This window comes from Ochlerotatus camptorhynchus, unplaced genomic scaffold, assembly GCF_037179485.1.
Source record: "Ochlerotatus camptorhynchus isolate MF236.1 unplaced genomic scaffold, CSIRO-AGI_Acam_v1.1 ptg000022l, whole genome shotgun sequence".
In the NCBI taxonomy this organism is placed as follows: domain Eukaryota; kingdom Metazoa; phylum Arthropoda; class Insecta; order Diptera; family Culicidae; genus Ochlerotatus; species Ochlerotatus camptorhynchus.
In genome coordinates, this window is record NW_027040514.1 from 5,135,403 (window position 1) to 5,154,723 (window position 19,321).

A 19,321-nucleotide genomic window follows, 5' to 3' on the forward strand; every position below is an offset into this window, starting at 1 on the left:
TACTCTGAGTTAATATTTTTGCATAGAGTAAATTTGAGTTACTCATAATTACTCAAAAGTGATCAAAGCAGTCTTATGTCAACAAATGAAAACACAGTGAATAAACATCGACTGCAGTCCAACGGAAGCTTGTGATGAGGTTCCGGAGTCGGTTCCTGACTCGATTCCGATGATGGTGGATGATACTTTGCCTATCGTATCAGGCAGATGGTGATACGACTGCGTAGTGTACCGTTGGTGGTGGGCTGGTATGGCAGTTCCGAGGCTATATGGAACTGTTTCCGATGCTCAGGTGCTTCCTTCTGACTACGTCAGTAGTTGACAACAAGCCTACGCTTTGTCGAACCGATAAAAAGGGAACCCCTTAAGGCCCACGTATATTAGATCCGGATCGGACGCGTAACGGCAAAATGACAGCTAAATCTATTGTCTAACTGTCAAATTTAGGCCAACGCAACGCAAACACCTGTGACTCCGTGTTACCATTACGCTAAGATCTAAGATTTTCATTCTATATGTGTCATAGTATGTCATTAATTGAGTTGATACAAGTATTGCACCAAGGAGAGGATGGAGCTTATTACGGATGTCACTTCACGGTGAAAACTTGTCACTTGTCGTCACGGTGAAGTGATTCCCATTTGATTTGTAAGGAAATCACGGCTCTTATTATCATACTTCCTTATCACCGTGTAGTGACACCCGTAATAAGGCCCGATAAGTTACCTATTCATGAAGGATGGAACCATTTATTTGAATAATTTAGTAATAAAATGATTAACATGAAAAGAGAAGGTCAGTTTCTTGTTTTTAATAAATCTCAGCGAATGCTTGCATTTTCAACAGGAAATTTATTAGTGTAATTTATTTAATGTATAAACTACAATGTGCAATTGCAAATAATAATAAAATTAGAATATGACCTGTTACTCAGAAACTGCACAATTGCTGCATTGAATTCTATCACTTCCCCAGTAAAAATCATTAAATATTTTGAGAGCCGTTGTTATTTCAGTCGAGGTCCAGACAAAACAAATGTCATCCAGCAAAAAATTATAGAAGATGTTCCACTTATTTTTAATCTAAAAACGGTATGAAACAATTAAGCGATTAAATTTGATAGGCGATGGGCTATATCACCAGACTACATTTCGGAAGACGAACAGTTACGTAATTTGATCATGATGTTCCGGTATGAAACGCGGTTAGATGATATTGCTGTTTGACAACTTGGGAAAGAGCACAACATAAAAGGACAAAAAACATGGCTACTGAGTCTGCTTGTATTGAATTTTGAGCAACTCGAGTTACTCGAAGTAACTCAAAAATAACTCCGTTCTAGCTCATGATCAAAAGCAGTCTTGCCCCTAGCCACTACGCCAACTGGAAGGAACCAAAGTTTTCCCATGATGATTCGTAGACGTAGAAACTATCTACAGCAAATCCACCTAGCTACAGACCCGGCTGCTGGGATACGAGCTGACCGCTAAGTTTACGGTGCTGGGCGTCCATCTTTTTCCTGACCAGCAAGAAGAAGATCGGTGAGGAGGGCATTCCGTCGGGGAAGATGTTGGTTCGGGATAAGCACGACAAAGACAAGCTCAATTTTGAAAAGCTGCTGGAGGCGATCAAGGGATCAAATGATGGCAAAACGTTGGCCGTCTTCTCCAAGGACAACTTCCCGGGTGAATTCTGTGAATCGTGGCGAGCCTTAGTCAAGGACAAGAGCTTCGAAACGGTGGAAATCAGCGTCCCAATCGGGAACATCATGTGCTCCAAGAAGGACTCCGAGGTTATCACCATCAATAAGGCCTGTTTGGTGACGGTAGACGTATTCAACAAGTACCTCAAGGATCAAATGATGGAGATTATCGATGCTGATTAGAAAGTAAAACATGCCAAACTGTCGGAAGGTGTCGAGCAAACTCTGACGTACATAAGGTATGTCTCTTGTGTGGATACCAACTAATTAGACATGTTCTACCCGGCGATTATCCAGTCGGGTGGCAATTACAGCTTGAAGTTCAGTGCATTCAGCGACAAGAACTATTTGCACTTGTCACAATGTCGTCCGAACGTTGCCGGAAACGATACAGAAGCACTACACCTTTCTGCTCTATCTGGAAGAGGAACTGCTGAAGGTGATGATTCCGGTCAAGAAGCTCTCGGAGGTCTTCGACGTTGGAATGGATTATTCCAAGAAGGAGGATCCCAGCTTAATCGTTCGGTTTTGCCATCGGATTGGAGTTCCGGGAGGATTCGATCGTAGTACCTCAACCAGTGAAATTCTGTTTAAAAACTGTAAATTAGTTAGGTTCAGTCGAAGCAATAACAATTCCGTGTGATTGTGCCGTGAAAAGTAGTAACTCACTTGAACAATATTGAACTACTTTTCACGGCACAATCACACGAAATTGTTTTTGCTTCCACTGAACCTAATTAACTTACAGTTTTTTTTATGTTACAAAAATCGAAAACCATTTATTCCATCTCGTATATGACACATATTCGAAAATAAAACTACTCTTTTACTTTAGTCTGCTGGTCTGAGTTCCTCTAATAGATCCAATTAGAGTATGTTTCTGAAATACACAGTCAAACAGCACGTAATGTTATGCACAAATTCAACAACAGCTGTCAATCAGTGCTCCCATTTTATTTAATGAACAATCCAATGCCTACGAGATTGTGCCGATGGATGTGCCCAAACTGTGCCGAATCTTCTTTCGGCACACTGTGCTGAGTGACTTACCCCTTGATAAAACCACTTTTGTTAAATAACTGCTTTGAGATCGGATTCGCAACAGAAGAGGAGATAAATATGAGCCTCACATAGATTATGGCTTTTGTTTCAGCTTTACATTCACATAGCATTTTTGTGGCCAGCCTTGCAATCTATTTTTATTGTACAAATCGCCTCAGAAACATGAGTGCAACGGGACAGCCAACACCGCGTTTCAAAAATCTGCTGAAAGATGATGGTACTGTACCCGGCCAAGGAACAAATTGAACAGAAGATTTTCAAATTTGTCTGTGGCATGTATTAAGTTAAATAGTTTATTAAATGACACTACACCTATATATGCGTAAACACATTGCCCAAAAAATCAGTGACCTTAACAAAGCTTCTGCACATCGTCATGAGTGATTATTGTTTTTCTGGCCCTATACGCAAATTGATTCTTTTTTTGTGTTTAATGAATTTTAAAATGGAATTTATACATGAATTCATTTTGATAATAATAAAAATAAAACAGAGCAAATGAGTATTTACATTATCTACATTAAATTTTTTTACAATGAAAAACAAATAAATCCATATCCACTACAATTAACAGAAGATATAACAGTTTTATAACCTCAATAGGTATGGTAATTTCAATCCGTTTTAAGTGTATCTTTTTTTTCTTTTTTAGACTTTATTTAAGAGATTTTTAGCCTTAGGCTAGTTTATCTCTTTTTTAAGTGTCTCGTGAAGTCAATAACAATGGTTGGCTCAAAATCATACTACCTTATTGGAACCTTAATGGAAATTGGTTTCAAATAATCAACTAGAACCTTTTCTGATGCGGTCAGGTTATGCTCACTTTATCAAAAATGTATGGGAAAATGTGAAAATTCGTACGGTAGATGTAGATGAGAGATCGCCCAATACTTTAGTGGGCGTGCCTTTTCTTCCATTCCGCACAAGAACGTCGTGGCCATTTTGTTCACTTTGCTCCGAATCAACTGCCTCATCGTCCAAACTCAATTATAGTGATGCAAATAAAATCCAAGCTCCAAGGGGTGTGCGAATGCAAGTGTTAGGTGATAAAATTAAATATAATTTAATGATTAGAATAAGAATCAAACAAAATATCAGACACGAAAGCAACACGGTAACGCGCAATAGCTCAAAATTGAGTCGAACATGCTCATTTCAGCGGGAAGTATGGCTATTCAGAAGTGAGTAGGTGCAGTTTTACTCACTTTTGAGAGTAAACGACGACGTTGCAGAGTGAGTCAAAACCACTATGTGATATTATCAGCCATGAAGTTTTTTTATTTGATTTGATAAAAAATTGATATTACCTGTTCCAGATTAATTTAACTGGAGCTGAAGACGACTGAAAACCTTCTCCGCATGCAATTCCTACTTACCTTAATACATTTCGGCCGGTGTTATACAATAATGTCGCCGTTTCTTAGAGCATTTGCTCCGACACGGCTGGTATTTTTTTTTTCTAAGTCCCGAATTTGGCTGACACTTAAACACTTAAACTCAGTTTGACATTTCTCGTTTACACAGATTTTGACAACCTTATGCATCAGACGAAATTGAGTACGATCGACGCACTCGGTGAGTAAGCTGAAGCAAGCATGAAGTTCAAGGTGTAACTATAAATAGACCACCTTTATCAGTTCCCGTCATGTACCTCGTGTTTATTGTCATCGATGGAGTTGAGATGATGTCAAATGATAGGAGCAAAATTGTTAACAAGCCGAAGTTCATTTCGTGTAGATTTGATAATTTTGCAAATGAAAGGCGTAAGAAGATGCGGTCAGTTTCATGTCAACGGCCCATGCTATTTCCAATCATCTTTGTTCAGCAACAACGCTGAAACAATGTGACGCAAATCGATATTGCTGATTGCATTGGACTGCTTCAAAAAAGTGCAAAAAGTGTGATGAAAGCGCACGTTTTCGGCAAATCGCTTCGGTGACAGCTGAGCACTTCTTACTTGTATCATACGAAATAAGTGCACCGAATACACCAAGGCGATTAGACTGAAATTCGCACTTTTATCACACTTTTAAATAAGTGAAAGTTCAGTTCGGATGGTTCACACATTTGCACATTCTTTGATTCCAAAGAATGAGGCTCACCCTGATGAAATCGTGCTGAGCTAGTAACATTAATCGAGCTTTGCTGGCTAACCCAGTTGCCGGCATCTCTACGCTTATCAGATGTTTTGCCAACTGCACTCGCCAAAACATCACCTCGAAGTTCGAGCTTCGATTCAATTGCAATAAATACAATTAGCGCCGACACGTTGTTTTGTCAGCCACCCAATAAATCAAAGCGCATCAGATAGAGATTCGGAGCAAACCGTTGTCCGTCGGGTGTGCATCATCAGCAACGAACGTTGCCGCGGATCTGCCGGTAGATGTCTCCACCAGATGGTGGTTTTAATATTATCTCTAAACTCTCCGCTGCGGTTTGAGCTTCACAGTTAAGTAAATTTCAAACAGCAGCTGAATTTTCGAATTCAAGCGAATTCAATTTACGGTAGCTGGTTTCCGCCCAATCGTCCATAATCATCGTTTATTGATAAGCGATTTCGAGTGAAGTCGAAGAAAACCTGCACCGTATTGCGTCTTAATTTTTTCAAACCCGTCATTTGGTGCGTTGTCTCGACATCGAACTGAAACCTGTCAATAACGCGCAACGCGCTCGCTTCAACTTTTTAGTTTTGTATTCATTTTTGTTTTTCGTTATTGTTTTTTTCCAAGCCGCAAACTGCGCGGCTTCTTTCATGTTGAGCTGTTGTCAACAGTGCGGCATTTTTTTTTTGCAACGAAAGTTGCGGTCTTCAGAGTCTACACGATGTTGGTTGAAACAATTATCACTTGTCGGCCGGCTTGCAGGGTTGGGATTTAGCGACCAAACCGAAAAATACCCTGAACCTATGAACCATCCCTGTGGGAGCGGACGGGAAATGGTGATTGTATACATATATTTAATTGCCCACCGCCAGAACAGTCGACGGTTGGTCGTGGGTTCGATGGTGATGCAGTGGAATGTGCACTTTAGGTGTCGATGTTTGACGATAAGGGAAATGGAAGAAGTGTGAAGAGACGACAAGCGAGGGAATAACAACCAACACTGGGTACCATTTCGTCATTTCGAATCAGTATACATTCAATTTTTTCTATATACTCTCCAGCGACGCTTTGTCTGGTACGAACCCAAGTCGTGGCGACAATTTGTCTGGTCGGTATTATGTACTGCGACGTTGCCGCTGTGATCGAGCGCAGTCGGCGACGGGGCGGCTAGCTGATTCGGCATACTCTTTTGCGCGCTCGCCTCGCGCGTCTGTGTGTCTGTCGGCTACTCCTCGGCTCGGCCGTTCTTCGGAGGAATTCTGTGGAAGTCGGCTTGCATGTGTATGCGAGACCGCGAATCATCGACGACGGTTTCTCGGTCGTTGGTGTTGGTGAGTCGCGGACAAATATTTTTAGAGAGTCCGACGTGTTTTCTGAACTACATAATTAAAAATAAATCATCGCCTGGTTGAAGTTAGTGGAACGAAGGGCTTGAGGGAGGAAAGGGTGTTTTTTTTTTGGGGAGCACAGGATATGGGTGAGAGTTCGGGAGAACATATATGAAATTAGTATATAAAATGACAGTTTGGCAACGTTGCTTCTAAACTCGTTTTGAAAACGGATGTTAGACCTGTAGGCGTTATGAAGCGAGAATCGACAGACGTCCCGTGTAGAGAGACGATCGAGCCAAGTGTGCTCGATGGAGTAACGGCAGTGCAAGCGAGATGGAACCAGACAGGCTGTCTTGCTTGCAAGAATGTCTCTCTCGCAACCTGTCCTGCTGCCACCCCTGGCAACCTGCCCGCCCGGCGCACACACCCCATCATGTGACTGACTCGACGACGAGTCATCGCACACTTGCTGGCTCTGCTGCTGTTGCTGCTGAGACTTGGTAATACGTGTCAGTGTATTTGTCAGGTCAGCGCCGACGTTCCGAGTCGTGTACATACACGGTTCTGTATATCGGCGATGGGTGCGTGTGTGCGAGCCTTCCGAGCTGGGGCTGGCCGAGTCCAAAGAGGCAGAGATATTTATGAAAAAATAATACCACACCACTCGACTGTGTATGCTGCTAACGTTTAGTCATATCACCCATCCTCTCTCGCGCGCTTGGTTGTTTCAGAACTAGTGCTGTGTTGTGTTCAAAACTAGACAGCAAGACACAAAAGCAAAAATGAGTTTAAATGGAAAACATTAATGTGCAGCAACCAGTATCACGGTTTCGGGCCAAGTTGTTTCGTTTTTCGGTGACCTACGAAAGGAATTGAGCAGAATATTTTGATGTGTTTCGAAGTGAATTTTCAAGTGTAAACCTGTACACGGCTGACACACAGAGGAACCCTTCAGAGAAGTGCCACAGTGAAGACAGTTTTTTTTATCAGTTTTGCTCGGGTGGAGTGCTGCGGCGGACACACACTGGGAGTTTAGTCCGCATCGCGCAAAGTGAAGTGAAACTCGAAAAGTGACAGACAGAGCGCTGAGTGTGTGAGCGGATTGAATGTGTAGAAATTACGAAAATAATTCAATAATGGCGCACGGACTACATTCGATGATAAAAAGTGAAATTAGCTGCGGGAACGGAGGAAAACCACGGGTAGAACAACAGCAACGTCCCGGAGGCAGTAACAGCCAGAGCAGTTCGGGTGCCGCTGGAAAGATGGGTTCCCGAAGGATCTTCACACCGCAGTTCAAACTGCAGGTGCTGGACTCGTACAGGAACGACAGTGACTGCAAGGGCAATCAGAGAGCCACGGCTCGCAAGTATGGCATCCATCGGAGACAGATTCAGAAATGGTTGCAGGTGGAGAATAATCTCCGCTCTGCGGCGGCCAACAGCACCTCTAGTGGAGCGGGCGCTGCGATGAAAATTAATCTCATAGGCAATCATCAGGCTCAACCCGCCCCACAGCCCCAGTTCCAACTGCATCCGCACCATCTCCACCACCGTCATATTCACCATCAGAATCTGAATTCCATCGAACTAAAAGTGCCTCTGGATTCAACCAGACACCGCGTCGCTCAAAACGCCAGTTCTAACAATCACAACAACAACAACAACAACATCAGCAACGGCAAAGAGAGCAGCAGCGCTTGTATAATATCGCCCGTTTCCACTCACACAGCGTTAGCGCCATTCTCGCATCCACACCACGAAACTTCGTCGTCGTCAGCAAGTCTATCGGTACTTAAACCGCACAGCCGCGGCGATTCGGCGGCGGTCATTATGGCGGTGAGCCAAGTGCAGCGGCCAAGCTTTTCCCCCGTGTCCGGTGATTTTCCAGTCACCCCGACGCCAACTCATCCCTACGACCGGCTCAATCTGCTCGATCCGTACTATCCGCACCATCCCTATCATCACCACTATGGCAAGTACGCGATCGACTGCCCAATCGACCTTTCGCTACCGCAGCACTATCGAAGCAAATTGGATCAAGCTCTCTCACCCTGCTCGACCATTTCATCGGTCTACTCATCGCGGCCACAATCCATCACACCGGCCCCAGTGGAAATTAAGATTGAAGAGCCATCCCACGAGCCCGCCTCGGACGATTGCGAAGCAGTCGACCTCTCCTGTCGGAAGCGAAAGACCAGCTCCCCTAGCGATGACTCTGCCGACGATGCAAGTCCTCCCAAATCCATCAAACTCTTCAAACCCTATCTGTTGGATGAGAAAGATGACGAGAAGGATTCCACGATTGATTCACCCGATCCTTCGGGGAGGCCCGATTATCCCATCATTTGGAACTTTCATGCCCAGCAGCGATATTACGAAGGCCTCTTCGAGTACAATGGTGGAAAATCCCCGTACGGCTTTCCACCGAGTCCTCCCTATCTACACCAGCCGTTGACTCCGATCCCGCGAACCCCTTTCAGTAGCACCCTCTCGCCATCACCTCCGAGTACCGCGTGCAGTAGCACCCACTGGGCCCAACCGCAGGCTTCACCGGTGTCCGGCTACGACAGTTCTACCTCGATCTCGTCCATCTACAGCAACGATGGAGACGATGGCTACAGCTACAACCTGGAACTGAAGCAACAGGCCATCGAAAGCTACTACCACGATGCCAACTGCCGGGGAGACTTCCGTGCCGTCGCATCCAAGTACAACATCAACCGGAAGTACGTGGAAAAGTGGCTCGCCCAGGAGGATCACCATGCACTTCCAGCACCGCCAACAGCCCTGCCACAGGTCGTCGTCGGGTAAGCCATTTGAATCCATGTTCAGATCTAATCAAAACAAGGATTTCGATCCCGGCCCCTCCCGGCTCCATTCTGATAATATTTTATCGCTGAACACGAGTATATACGATTAGTCCTGTGATGTCCTGTTTGTTTTGTTCGGTTTAGTTCGACCCGGTAGCAATGGTCATGTAATGATCACGGTCAGTTTAATTGATTCGTCACAGTTCGGAGTGCACGGGGCACTACCGAGTCCACAGGGACTTTGTTGGAATAACTGAAATGTGATATTTATAACATACATATACATATACATACATATACCGATGCGTATCGAGTAAGTTTTGTCAGGATTAGCTGCTAGCAGATTATCGTAGTGAGAAAACAGCCGTAAACTATTGTACAGAAGGGAAGGTGTGAAAGGAATTTTCGGAAAGGTACATGTTTCAATCTTGCAATCAGCGCGCAGCTCGGAGCAGGTCTCCGAGCGTACGGGTTTTTCGTTTTGGGAATTTTGCTGTTAAAATCACTTGAAAGAATAAATATGCTAATTTTTATGGGACTGCGTACAGGCAGGAATTGGTTTCGTAATTAGCATAACAATTGCTTTTTATTAACAGAGCCAAGGGATCAGCAACCGTAGGTGGTCTAGGCGAGAGAGAGAGAGAGAGAGAGAGTGAGAGAAATGAAAGTTAACATCGCTTGACGCAGGTGTTGCAGCCCTCTGCAGAACTTAGGATCCGCCCCCTGAGAATTAACGAACACATTTCGGCCACCGCAGGATCGCAGGTAGATCCTTGGCGTTATATGATCTCTCCCTATATCCCGTATTCGTTTACCTTCTACCCCCGGTCGTCGTCGATGGACGAATACAAATCACAGGTGCCATATAGTTTCTAGCCTTTTATTTTCGTTTTCATCCCAAACCGAGCCAAGTGCGAAATCGGGGGCTGGAATATAATCTGCTCATATCCCCTGCAACTGCAATAATAACAAAGCAATAAAAGCAACACCTTTCGCTCTCTCTATCTCTCTCTCTTGAGCCGGCAGGTCAAGCGCATAATCCGTCGGGATTTCCCACAGTCTTGAAAGTTTTCATTTCACACAGCATTTGACTACCCCTAGATGCCCATCGACAAGCCACCTCTAAATGGCCGATGAGGCAGAAATGTCAATCCCGGGGTCGCGGTGCGAAATTCGACGCTCGTAAACAAAATGGCTGCCACTGTGATCATCAGCAGGAGTGGCTTGCTGCGATCGATTGCGTCACTTCTCCCCTCCCCCACACCAGACCAATGATTGCTTTGTAGATCTCAAGCCAAGCGCGAAAACCGAAAAATAATAACAAAATCACGTTGCTCCACTACACAAACAGCGCAAAACGATGCAACTAAAATTAGGGGAATGATTGAACAATCGTTAGCAGAAAACGAAAAATAAAGGTGCCACTAATTACCTGACAACTATTGCCAACAACTACCATAGCGTCCGCGTGTCGTGTCGACCGACGGGGTTTGTGTGTGTCATCCGTCGTCGTCTCGTCGTTGCACTGAATTATTGTGTATTTCCCAACGACCGACCGACCGACCGACACTCGACCAGTAGATTTGAGCGAAAATTGCACCAATGATTTCAGCGCTTTATTTTTGAGCCATCGCATCGTTTCGCGCAATCGACGAGAAACACTGTACCTTTCCGACCGGTTCCAATCCCACCCCAAGCATAAAATCAAAAGAATCAACGGAATTATCAAAAATCAGAACAATCCTGTCAAATACTAATTAGGGAGAACATATTTGTGAATATCAAGTGCCTAATTGAATAACATTTAAAGAAATAAGCATCAAGCAAGTTAATTGATAGAGTAAAGAAAAAAAAAAACAAAGTAAATCAAGTGCCAATACAAAACATAAAATACACACAGCTATACCTAATGTAAGCAATTTATCAACACTGATCCCCAGTTACTTCAGAGCGCGTTTTCAGGTGGAACAATAATTTCATATCTTGATGTAAATACAAGAACAACTCATGTGTCATCCTTTGATCAGCATTCATTTTTTTTTTTCGTTTTTAATTAAGTTAAGTGGGAAACGAAAGATTTCTGCTGAGCATCCTAATTTCACGATCATAACTTATCTAGTTGACTAGCGTGTGCATCCATCATGAGGAAAAAGTATACAGATTAGTTCGTAAGCGGTTACTTGTACTAATTATTCTTTGTAGATTTGCTATATAGGTTATGATTATCACTCTCGTTTTCTAAAAAAAAAGATGGAATGAAAAATTAAGCAAAAATCAGTAGTTTTATCCGACCTTGTAAATACATGCGAGCAACAGCAAAGTGCAAGCAGCCATATTTGGATGAATGCGAATGAATCATTAGACAGAGAGAGAGATAGAAGGAGAGATAGTTCCAGTGGGACGTATTTTAAACTATTTAAAATCGGAATGAACGAGGCGAAGCAAGAAAACATATTGTATTTTCTATTCTACTATACAACCGCGAATGAAAGGATGTTCTTTTTATTTGAATCAGAAATAAAAGATGAGAAATATATCTATACTATGATAGTTGTAAAACATTATCATAAACAATTTAAAAATCTGTGTTTGTAGTTCATTGCTTGAATCGAAACGGTTGTCCCTTGATTGGATTCAGATTACCCTGTCTGCCGCTTGTCTTCTCTTTGCCTGTCAACACAGTTGTTCACTTTTTGATTGTTTTTTTTTTCTTTTACCGAAGCTGATCAGTAAGTATCATAAATGGTAAGTATAATAAATAATGACAAGACATTTGAAGCATGGTATCGGTCTGAAGAAGCATATTTTTGCATGAATAAGCTCTTATTCTGCTTTCAATGTTGGGTAATGGTGATAAATGAATACACTTCATACCTGTCTTCTTTCCTTTATTTAACGTCGGTCTCTGTTCCGCAATCTAGTGCCAATCACCGACGGACATCGATTGCCATCCGTTGACGGCAATCGAATGTGCAGGAAGGCAGCTTCCACACCTGCGTAGGATATCGCACCCATTCAACACATATGGGCCGGGACCAATGGCTTTACTTACCTTCCGAAGGAACACGTGACCAGAGATTTTTATGCCTCAGAAAAATCCCACCGACCTCGGCTGGGATTGAACCCAGACCCATCGGGGTGTTAGAAAGCAGTCACGTTCACCACTACACCACCGGCACCGTAGACTATGGTCCATACAATTTTTTTTTAAATTTGTATGGGCCGTGGATAATTGTCAACCCTCCCCCCTCCCCTCTTAACTGTCTACGTAGTTTATGGACAGCCCCTTAGAATTCTATAGACCACCTTCAACCAAGCTGATTAAGCCACAAATATCCCTTAATCATAACTTTTTGTTACTTGGGAATCTTCATTAAAACATTATCTCAGTTTATAACTCCATCTTCATTTCTATTGAACATCTCATTTATTTGAAAGCCCCCTTATTCTGCGCCGCGAGTGAGGTGATGAGACTCGCTATCACTAGTGAGGTGACAATAGTCACCGCGAGTGAGGTGACTCGCCGTACAAATCAAATGGAGAGTCACCCAAGTAACAATTCAAGCTGAACAGCAAGAACAGAAGCTGATTATTGGTTGATTTAAGGTGTACAAAGCTGATTAACAGCAGGCTGAATATATAGTTGATTAGTAGTGCGTGAAGCTAATTGTATCCCTATAATTCAACCTCAATAAGTTAACTGATCTAAAGATTGAACAAGCCTTATTTTAGCTTAACACTACCATAGAGGTAACTCTAAGACCAGAAGGTCCCGAAGAAACGAGCTCAACTTTTTGGCTCAGCTCTGGTACTATCTTCGGTCCCAAGCTAATCGATGCACCCCTTAAAACATAGGAAAATCCACGAACCCCTCATTTTATCTGTCAAACTTTCATAGCGAATCAAAACAAACATAGTGTAGTACTAGAATTTCAACTAGAATGGGGTACGTTAATCGATTTGCTTGGGACCAATAGGCTAGTCAAATTGTTGATTGTTGACACTACTCCACAAATCAGCAATGCACTACAAATATTTTGAAAGCCTGATTTGTTAAATGCAGTTACCGTCACTCGTTGCATTTCCGGCATTTTAGTTCTGCTAAATTCACTGCCTACCTTTCTTATCCCAAGCAGCGGCAGCAGTAGAGACAAAGTAGAGGAGCTTTTTAGGAATAGCTCCTGGTATAAGTGACCTGCGAAAACGTCGGAAGCATTAACATTTGTATTTCTGTATTCTGACTGCTATATTGCACTGAATTTTCAGACAGCATTCCAAAAATATAACTCAATTATGGCACTAAAACCAACTATAGATTTTAAATTGGCTCATTACTTGACAAGCCTATTGGTCCCAAGCAAATCGATTAACGTACCCCATTCTAGTCGAAATTCTAATAGTACACAATGTTTGTTTTGACTTGCCATGAAAGTTTGACAGATAAAATGAGGGGTTCGTGGATTTCCCTATGTTTCGAGGGGTGCATCGATTAGCTTGGGACCGAAGATAGTACCAAAGCTGAGCCAAAAAGTTGAGCACGTTTCTTTGGGACCTACTAGTCTTAGAGTTACTTCTATGCTAAAACAGCATCCACATGACGATCGAAATAAATCACGCACTTGTGTCCACATTGTGTTAACTACACTTGAAAATGAGAGGAATGTTGTTGTTTGCAATTCTGCATTGCTGTATAATACTCTTCCGGTTGCTGTTATTCAACTTTTTTTTTTATCTAGTTCGTTTATTTGTAAGGCTCAATCGCGTTAGCTTTACGGAGCCGATAATTCATTGTTCTTTGTTTGTAACAAAATTCATTTAATTCTATGTCTAGTAGGAGTTGGGCCGGATACTCGCGGCTTACTCGAGGTTAGAGGGGTACATTGTCGAAGGATAGGAAAAGGGGAGGAGCTTGGGAGTAGGGTATCGTTGCCTCATCAGAGCGTTGTCGCCAGTGTGAACGGTAGTGTGGTTCTAGATTCGTCTGGAGTTCGACCGGCTATGGTGACCAGTGGGCGACGATGAGGCTCATCGAGACGGGGGACAAGACAAACAAAAACTAATAAAGAGATACAAAAGACAAACGAATTAAATTCTTATACTAGACATTTGCAGAAACACATAAATCGACTACATATAGCAGAGATCGCGGGTACCCAACACGTCTCTGATAGGGATACAGGGTTGTCTTCCTTGGGCCTCGAGGGTATTCAAAAGTCGCTCTCTGGCGGCGTCATTATCCGTACATTGTCAAACTGCGTGTTCGATGTCATCGTAACCGTTTCCACACCGACAGATGTTGCTGTCCACGAGGTTTATTCTATTGAGATGAGCATCTAGCGAGTAGTGGTTGGACATAAGTCTACTCATCACGCGAATAAAGTCACGACTTAAGCCCAAGCCTTTAAACCACGCTCTCGAAGAAACATTAGGAATAATTGAATGTAACCACCGTCCAAGATTTCCAGTGTCCCAATCGGTTTGCCAACTCGAAAGGGTACTCTGATGCACTAAATGGTAAAATTCATCGTGTGAAATTTGCCTGTCATAAAATTCGCCTTCCTGCGCGCCCACCTTTGCGAGAGAGTCCGCCTTCTCATTGCCTGGGATTGAGCAATGTGAGGGGACCCATACAAAGGTAATCATATATGATCTTTCGACCAGTACACTCATCTGTTCCCTTACCTTTGAAAGGAAATAAGATGAGTGCCTACTTGGTTTCATCGACCGAATAGCCTCAATCGAACTGAGACTATCCGAGAAGATGAAGTAATGGTCTGCGGGCATGTTGGAAATCATCCCCAATGCGAAGTTGATTGCTGCCAGCTCAGCAACAAAAACGGAACAAGGTTCCTGAAGTTTGCGGAAGACGCTAGAGTTTTCATTGAAGACACCGAAGCCAGTGGATCCATTGAGACGGGACCCGTCTGTAAAATATCTTTTCATGCAATTGACTTGTTGGTATAATAGGTCGAAGTTGATCGGGAATACCATGAGTTGCTTGTTTCATGGTCAGATCATATTCAATTGAGGAACTGCGATTGGTGAAGTGAGCACGGTCTGGAGTGTAACAAGGAAGACACATATCTGACGATATGTAGTGGTGGTAGATTCTCATAAATCAAGATTGTGTGTTCAGCCCAAGAATTTCTTCAAAATTTTCAATTATAAGTGTGTTCGTCACTCCGCATTTGATTAGTATTCTGAGAGAGAGCTCCCAAAAACGGTTCTGGAGAGGTGTTACTCCTGCCAGAACCTCGAGACTCATGTTATGCGTTGAGTGCATACAGCCAAGAGCAATACGCAGACAACGATATTGAATTCGTTCCAATTTTATTAGGTGACATTTTCTTGCCGAGAGAAAGCAGAAAGAGCCGTACTCTAGAACAGAGAGAATAGTTGTTTTATAAAGCGTTATGAGGTCTCCCGGATGAGCACCCCACCATGTGCCGCAAATTGAACGGAGAAAGTTGATCCTCTGTTGACATTTTTGCTTCAAATACGTAATATGGGCATTCCAAGTGCACTTTGAATCAAACCAGACCCCAAGGTACTTGAAAAACAATGATTGAGTAATGTTTCTGCCCAAAAGATTAAGCTGCATTTGGGCTGGGTACCGCTTTCGAATAAACACTACCAGTTCAGTTTTCTGCGGCGAGAATTCGATCCCTAGATTCATAGCCCAAGAAGACAAGTTATCTAAGGAATTTTGCAATGGTCCTTGCAAGTCCACGGCATGTGGACCTCTTACGGAAACCACTCCGTCATCTGTCATCTGCAAGTTGTCTTAGCGTGCATTGTTCTGCCAAACAGTTGTCGATGTCTTTGACATAAAAGTTATAAAGAAGAGGGCTGAGACATGAGCCTTGGGGCAGGCCCATGTAGCTAATTCTGGAAGTTGTCAGTTGTCCAAGGGAAAAGTTCATTTGCTTTTCTGACAACAAATTGTACAAGAAATTATTTAAAATCCCAAAAAGTCCACATCTGTGCAGATTGTCTGACAGAATTTCAATGGAAACTGAATCAAAAGCCCCCTTAATGTCCAAGAATACTGAAGCCAATTGCTCCTTGTGTGCAAAGGCCAGTTGAATATCTGTGGAAAGCAGCGCTAGACAATCGTTTGTTCCTTTGCTCTTGCGGAACCCAAACTGTGTATTTGATAGCAAGTTATTTGATTCGACCCAGTGATCGAGTCTCCGAAGGATCATTTTCTCCAACAATTTCCTAATGCACGAAAGCATAGCAATCGGACGGTATGAGTTATGGTCAGACGCTGGTTTGCCAGGTTTTCGAATGGCTATTACTTTGACCTGTCTCCATTCAGGCGGTATAATGTTGTTTTCTAGTAAGGAATTGAATAAGTCTAGCAAGCGTCTTTTAGCGATATCTGGGAGATTTTTCAGAAGATTGAATTTAATCATATCGCTTCCCGGTGAGGAGTTGTTCGATGAAAGAAGAGCCATAGAGAAATCCAGCATTGTGAATGGTCTATCCAGAGAGCTGCCGCTCGGAGACGCTTCGTTATTCAACTTAAATTTGACTTGTTTCAAGTTAATGATCATACCTTTTGCCACACAGATGCTTAAGTGGTCCAGTAGGTATGATTGATGCTTGTGCAAAGGTAATTTTTAGACTTATAATAGCAATATAAATATGTAAATCCAATTAGTTAGTCAGCACCTTGTTGCAGTGCCATTAAAAAATATATAAGATATGAAGCGGTCTTCAATTTTTTTTTTTTCTGAATAAATCTAGAAGGCTGAACAAGGGTTGGAAAAGATAGTTAGTGAATGCCTTTAAAAACAGATTATTTATATAACTGTTAAGCTTTTGGCCGATCAAAATCACCAGATTTAGATGTTTAAAAGCTGAACAAGGGTTAACGTGGTATATGTACAACAATTATTCAAACTAAGGCTTAATTAAAATGGATTGAACAACACTTGTTAAGCATCAAATTGTTACCTGGGCACCTCCATCGTGGCGCAGAATAAAGGGTATTCTCAATAAGTTGTGACTCTTTATCAAATCCAACGGTACGTAAAGGTAAATAAATATGAAAGTCATCTACAATAGTACACACTTTAAAAATATTCTCGTGCTCGGCAATACATATTACCGAGCCAACTTGGCATCATCATAATTAACTGAGAATTCAGCAACAACAACAAAAAACAGTTTGTTCGTGCAAGCGATATTTTCCGTCTTGACCCTCAGTAGATTATATCAAATTATATCGATTGTTAACGATAGATACCACCACTTGTTCTTACTGTTTCTCTATAATGTGCTGTCTCTGAAATACGAATACAATAAATACAACACAGCAGGGATGCCAAACATACAGAATAATCTGTATTTATACAGATTTTTTAGCAGTTTTTAAACCAAGAATCTGTATATATGTATATTTTGAGGTATGTCTTTAATTCAGCTAATTTTTTGCGTTAGTCTTACTTTCATTTTACCGTAACCTTGCCTCGAGAGTGTAGAACTCAATGAACTGGATTACCGGGGTGAAGTAATCGGGCACACACAACTGCATGACAGCACTGTACGTACATGCAATTACCTACGTTACAAATTGCATATATGTACGTTGTTTTTTTTTGGATTACTAATCTAGAATGATCTTATGGCGGTAAGCACCAACTGATATTATCCTCGGTTTAAATCCCGATAACGAATGTTTAGTTGATTTGGTATCGACGGTGCTATTAGCCAATTCAATCTTAAGCAACCATATAGAAGATTTTCCAAACAGGAACGGTATTAAAAGTAAATCCAAGTTGAAGCTTACCGCTATTAGTGTATTCGGCGCAAAATGTACTAACACGATTTGATACAAAAGCGCACTTTTATGACCGATACTGCACTTTCAACACTTCTTTGTTCATTTTGGAAAAACTATACAGATATTGATACAGATTTTTCGAAGAGGAAATACAGATGAAAAGATTTTTATAAGCAAAAATACAGATTTGCTTTTGGCAACCCTGTAACACAGTATCATCTGCCTCTGCCATGGCAGGACGGTAGAAATCATTATCGTCTTTTATTCATCAAATCACAACGTAGGAAAGGGTCCTGACCGTGCGCGATCACAGTTTAAGTCGAGATTCAGCATCACTGCGAACTGAAAAAAAAAATCTAAGTGTGTCCATTTTTGGGTTCATAACCGTTCGAAAAAGAGAGGTTAAGTGCGGGTTGTGCTTAGTAGGACGGAACTTAGATCAATAATCCAGTCTCCCCAGTATGATGGGCCAGCTAGTCATCATTATGGCCATGCTTGGCATGCACAGTTGTACACACCAACTGCTCATATGTTGAAATTTGTTTTTCTTTAAAGTAATTGATAGATTAGGATCATAGTTTACTATATAGGGTGTCCCAGAATGTCTAATCACGATTTTAAAAACTAACGATAACGTAACTCAGTTTCAGGGCCTAATGTATTTTGTTATTGATTCAAACATATTCCATCACTATTTCAACAAAACATATTTTTGAATCAACAAAATGGTTTTTAGAATCAACAAACAGATTATTGACTCTACAACCGGTTTGTCGATTCAAAAATATTTTTCTTTGAATTAACCAAATAAGGCCGGAACAAGTATCAAGTTTTTCTTTTATCAACCGAACCCCGGCCCCCACCCTTCAAAATTTTGGAATATCACCAAGGGGGGTGTACTGTAAAACTTTCAGTGTATATTTATTTTTCGCAAATTCATTTGGGTATGGATACTCGCTTTGCTAGATTTTATTATGTTGTTGTTGTTGTATCACCTTGTTCTTTTAAAGAATTTTCACATAAATTGGTATTTGACCAGTACGGCATGACAGGTCCTTGGAATCGGATCAGCCGGTTTCAGTTGTTGAAAATGGATTTTATCGAACGTCATTCCTAATCTTGTTTGGCAACTCATTAGGCAAGCCACCTTCAATCTGATCGATCCCTCTTGTTTGTTGCGCACATCTTCGTCTTGTCCCAGTCGGATCACTACAAAGAACCATTTTCAGTGGGTCGTTATCCGACATTATTACGATGTGCCCAGCCCACCGTAGTCGCCAGATTTTTGCATTCGATCTACATTTCATAACTTACAAACCTTCTGCAATGATACTTAATGATTCACTTCTTTTCTACAGTGATTCAACAATTTCCGAGCTAAATCCAATCTTTTCAAAATTGGTTTAAAATTTTTAGAAGTGAGACCAAATTAGAAACGATTCAGGAATTTCCTAACTGAGGTGACACTTTTCAAAGAAGATTCAAAACTGAGTCTGACCTTTTTTAAGTGAGTTCAAACTT

At 41.9% G+C, this 19,321-nt stretch overlaps 1 protein-coding gene across 1 annotated transcript; it reads left to right on the forward strand.

Moving 5' to 3' along the window:
* Positions 1–6,873: 6,873 nt before the first annotated feature.
* On the forward strand, positions 6,874–11,589 carry brk (brinker). The gene has a single exon (XM_065226457.1). The coding sequence runs from the start codon at positions 7,304–7,306 to the stop codon at positions 9,008–9,010; it is 1,707 nt and encodes a 568-aa protein (XP_065082529.1). The 5' UTR covers positions 6,874–7,303; the 3' UTR covers positions 9,011–11,589.
* Positions 11,590–19,321: the final 7,732 nt, after the last annotated feature.

Bases quoted from the DNA above. Each gene is read 5' to 3' on its own strand.
- brk (XM_065226457.1), top strand. From the start codon at position 7,304: ATGTGTAGAAATTACGAAAATAATTCAATAATGGCGCACGGACTACAT.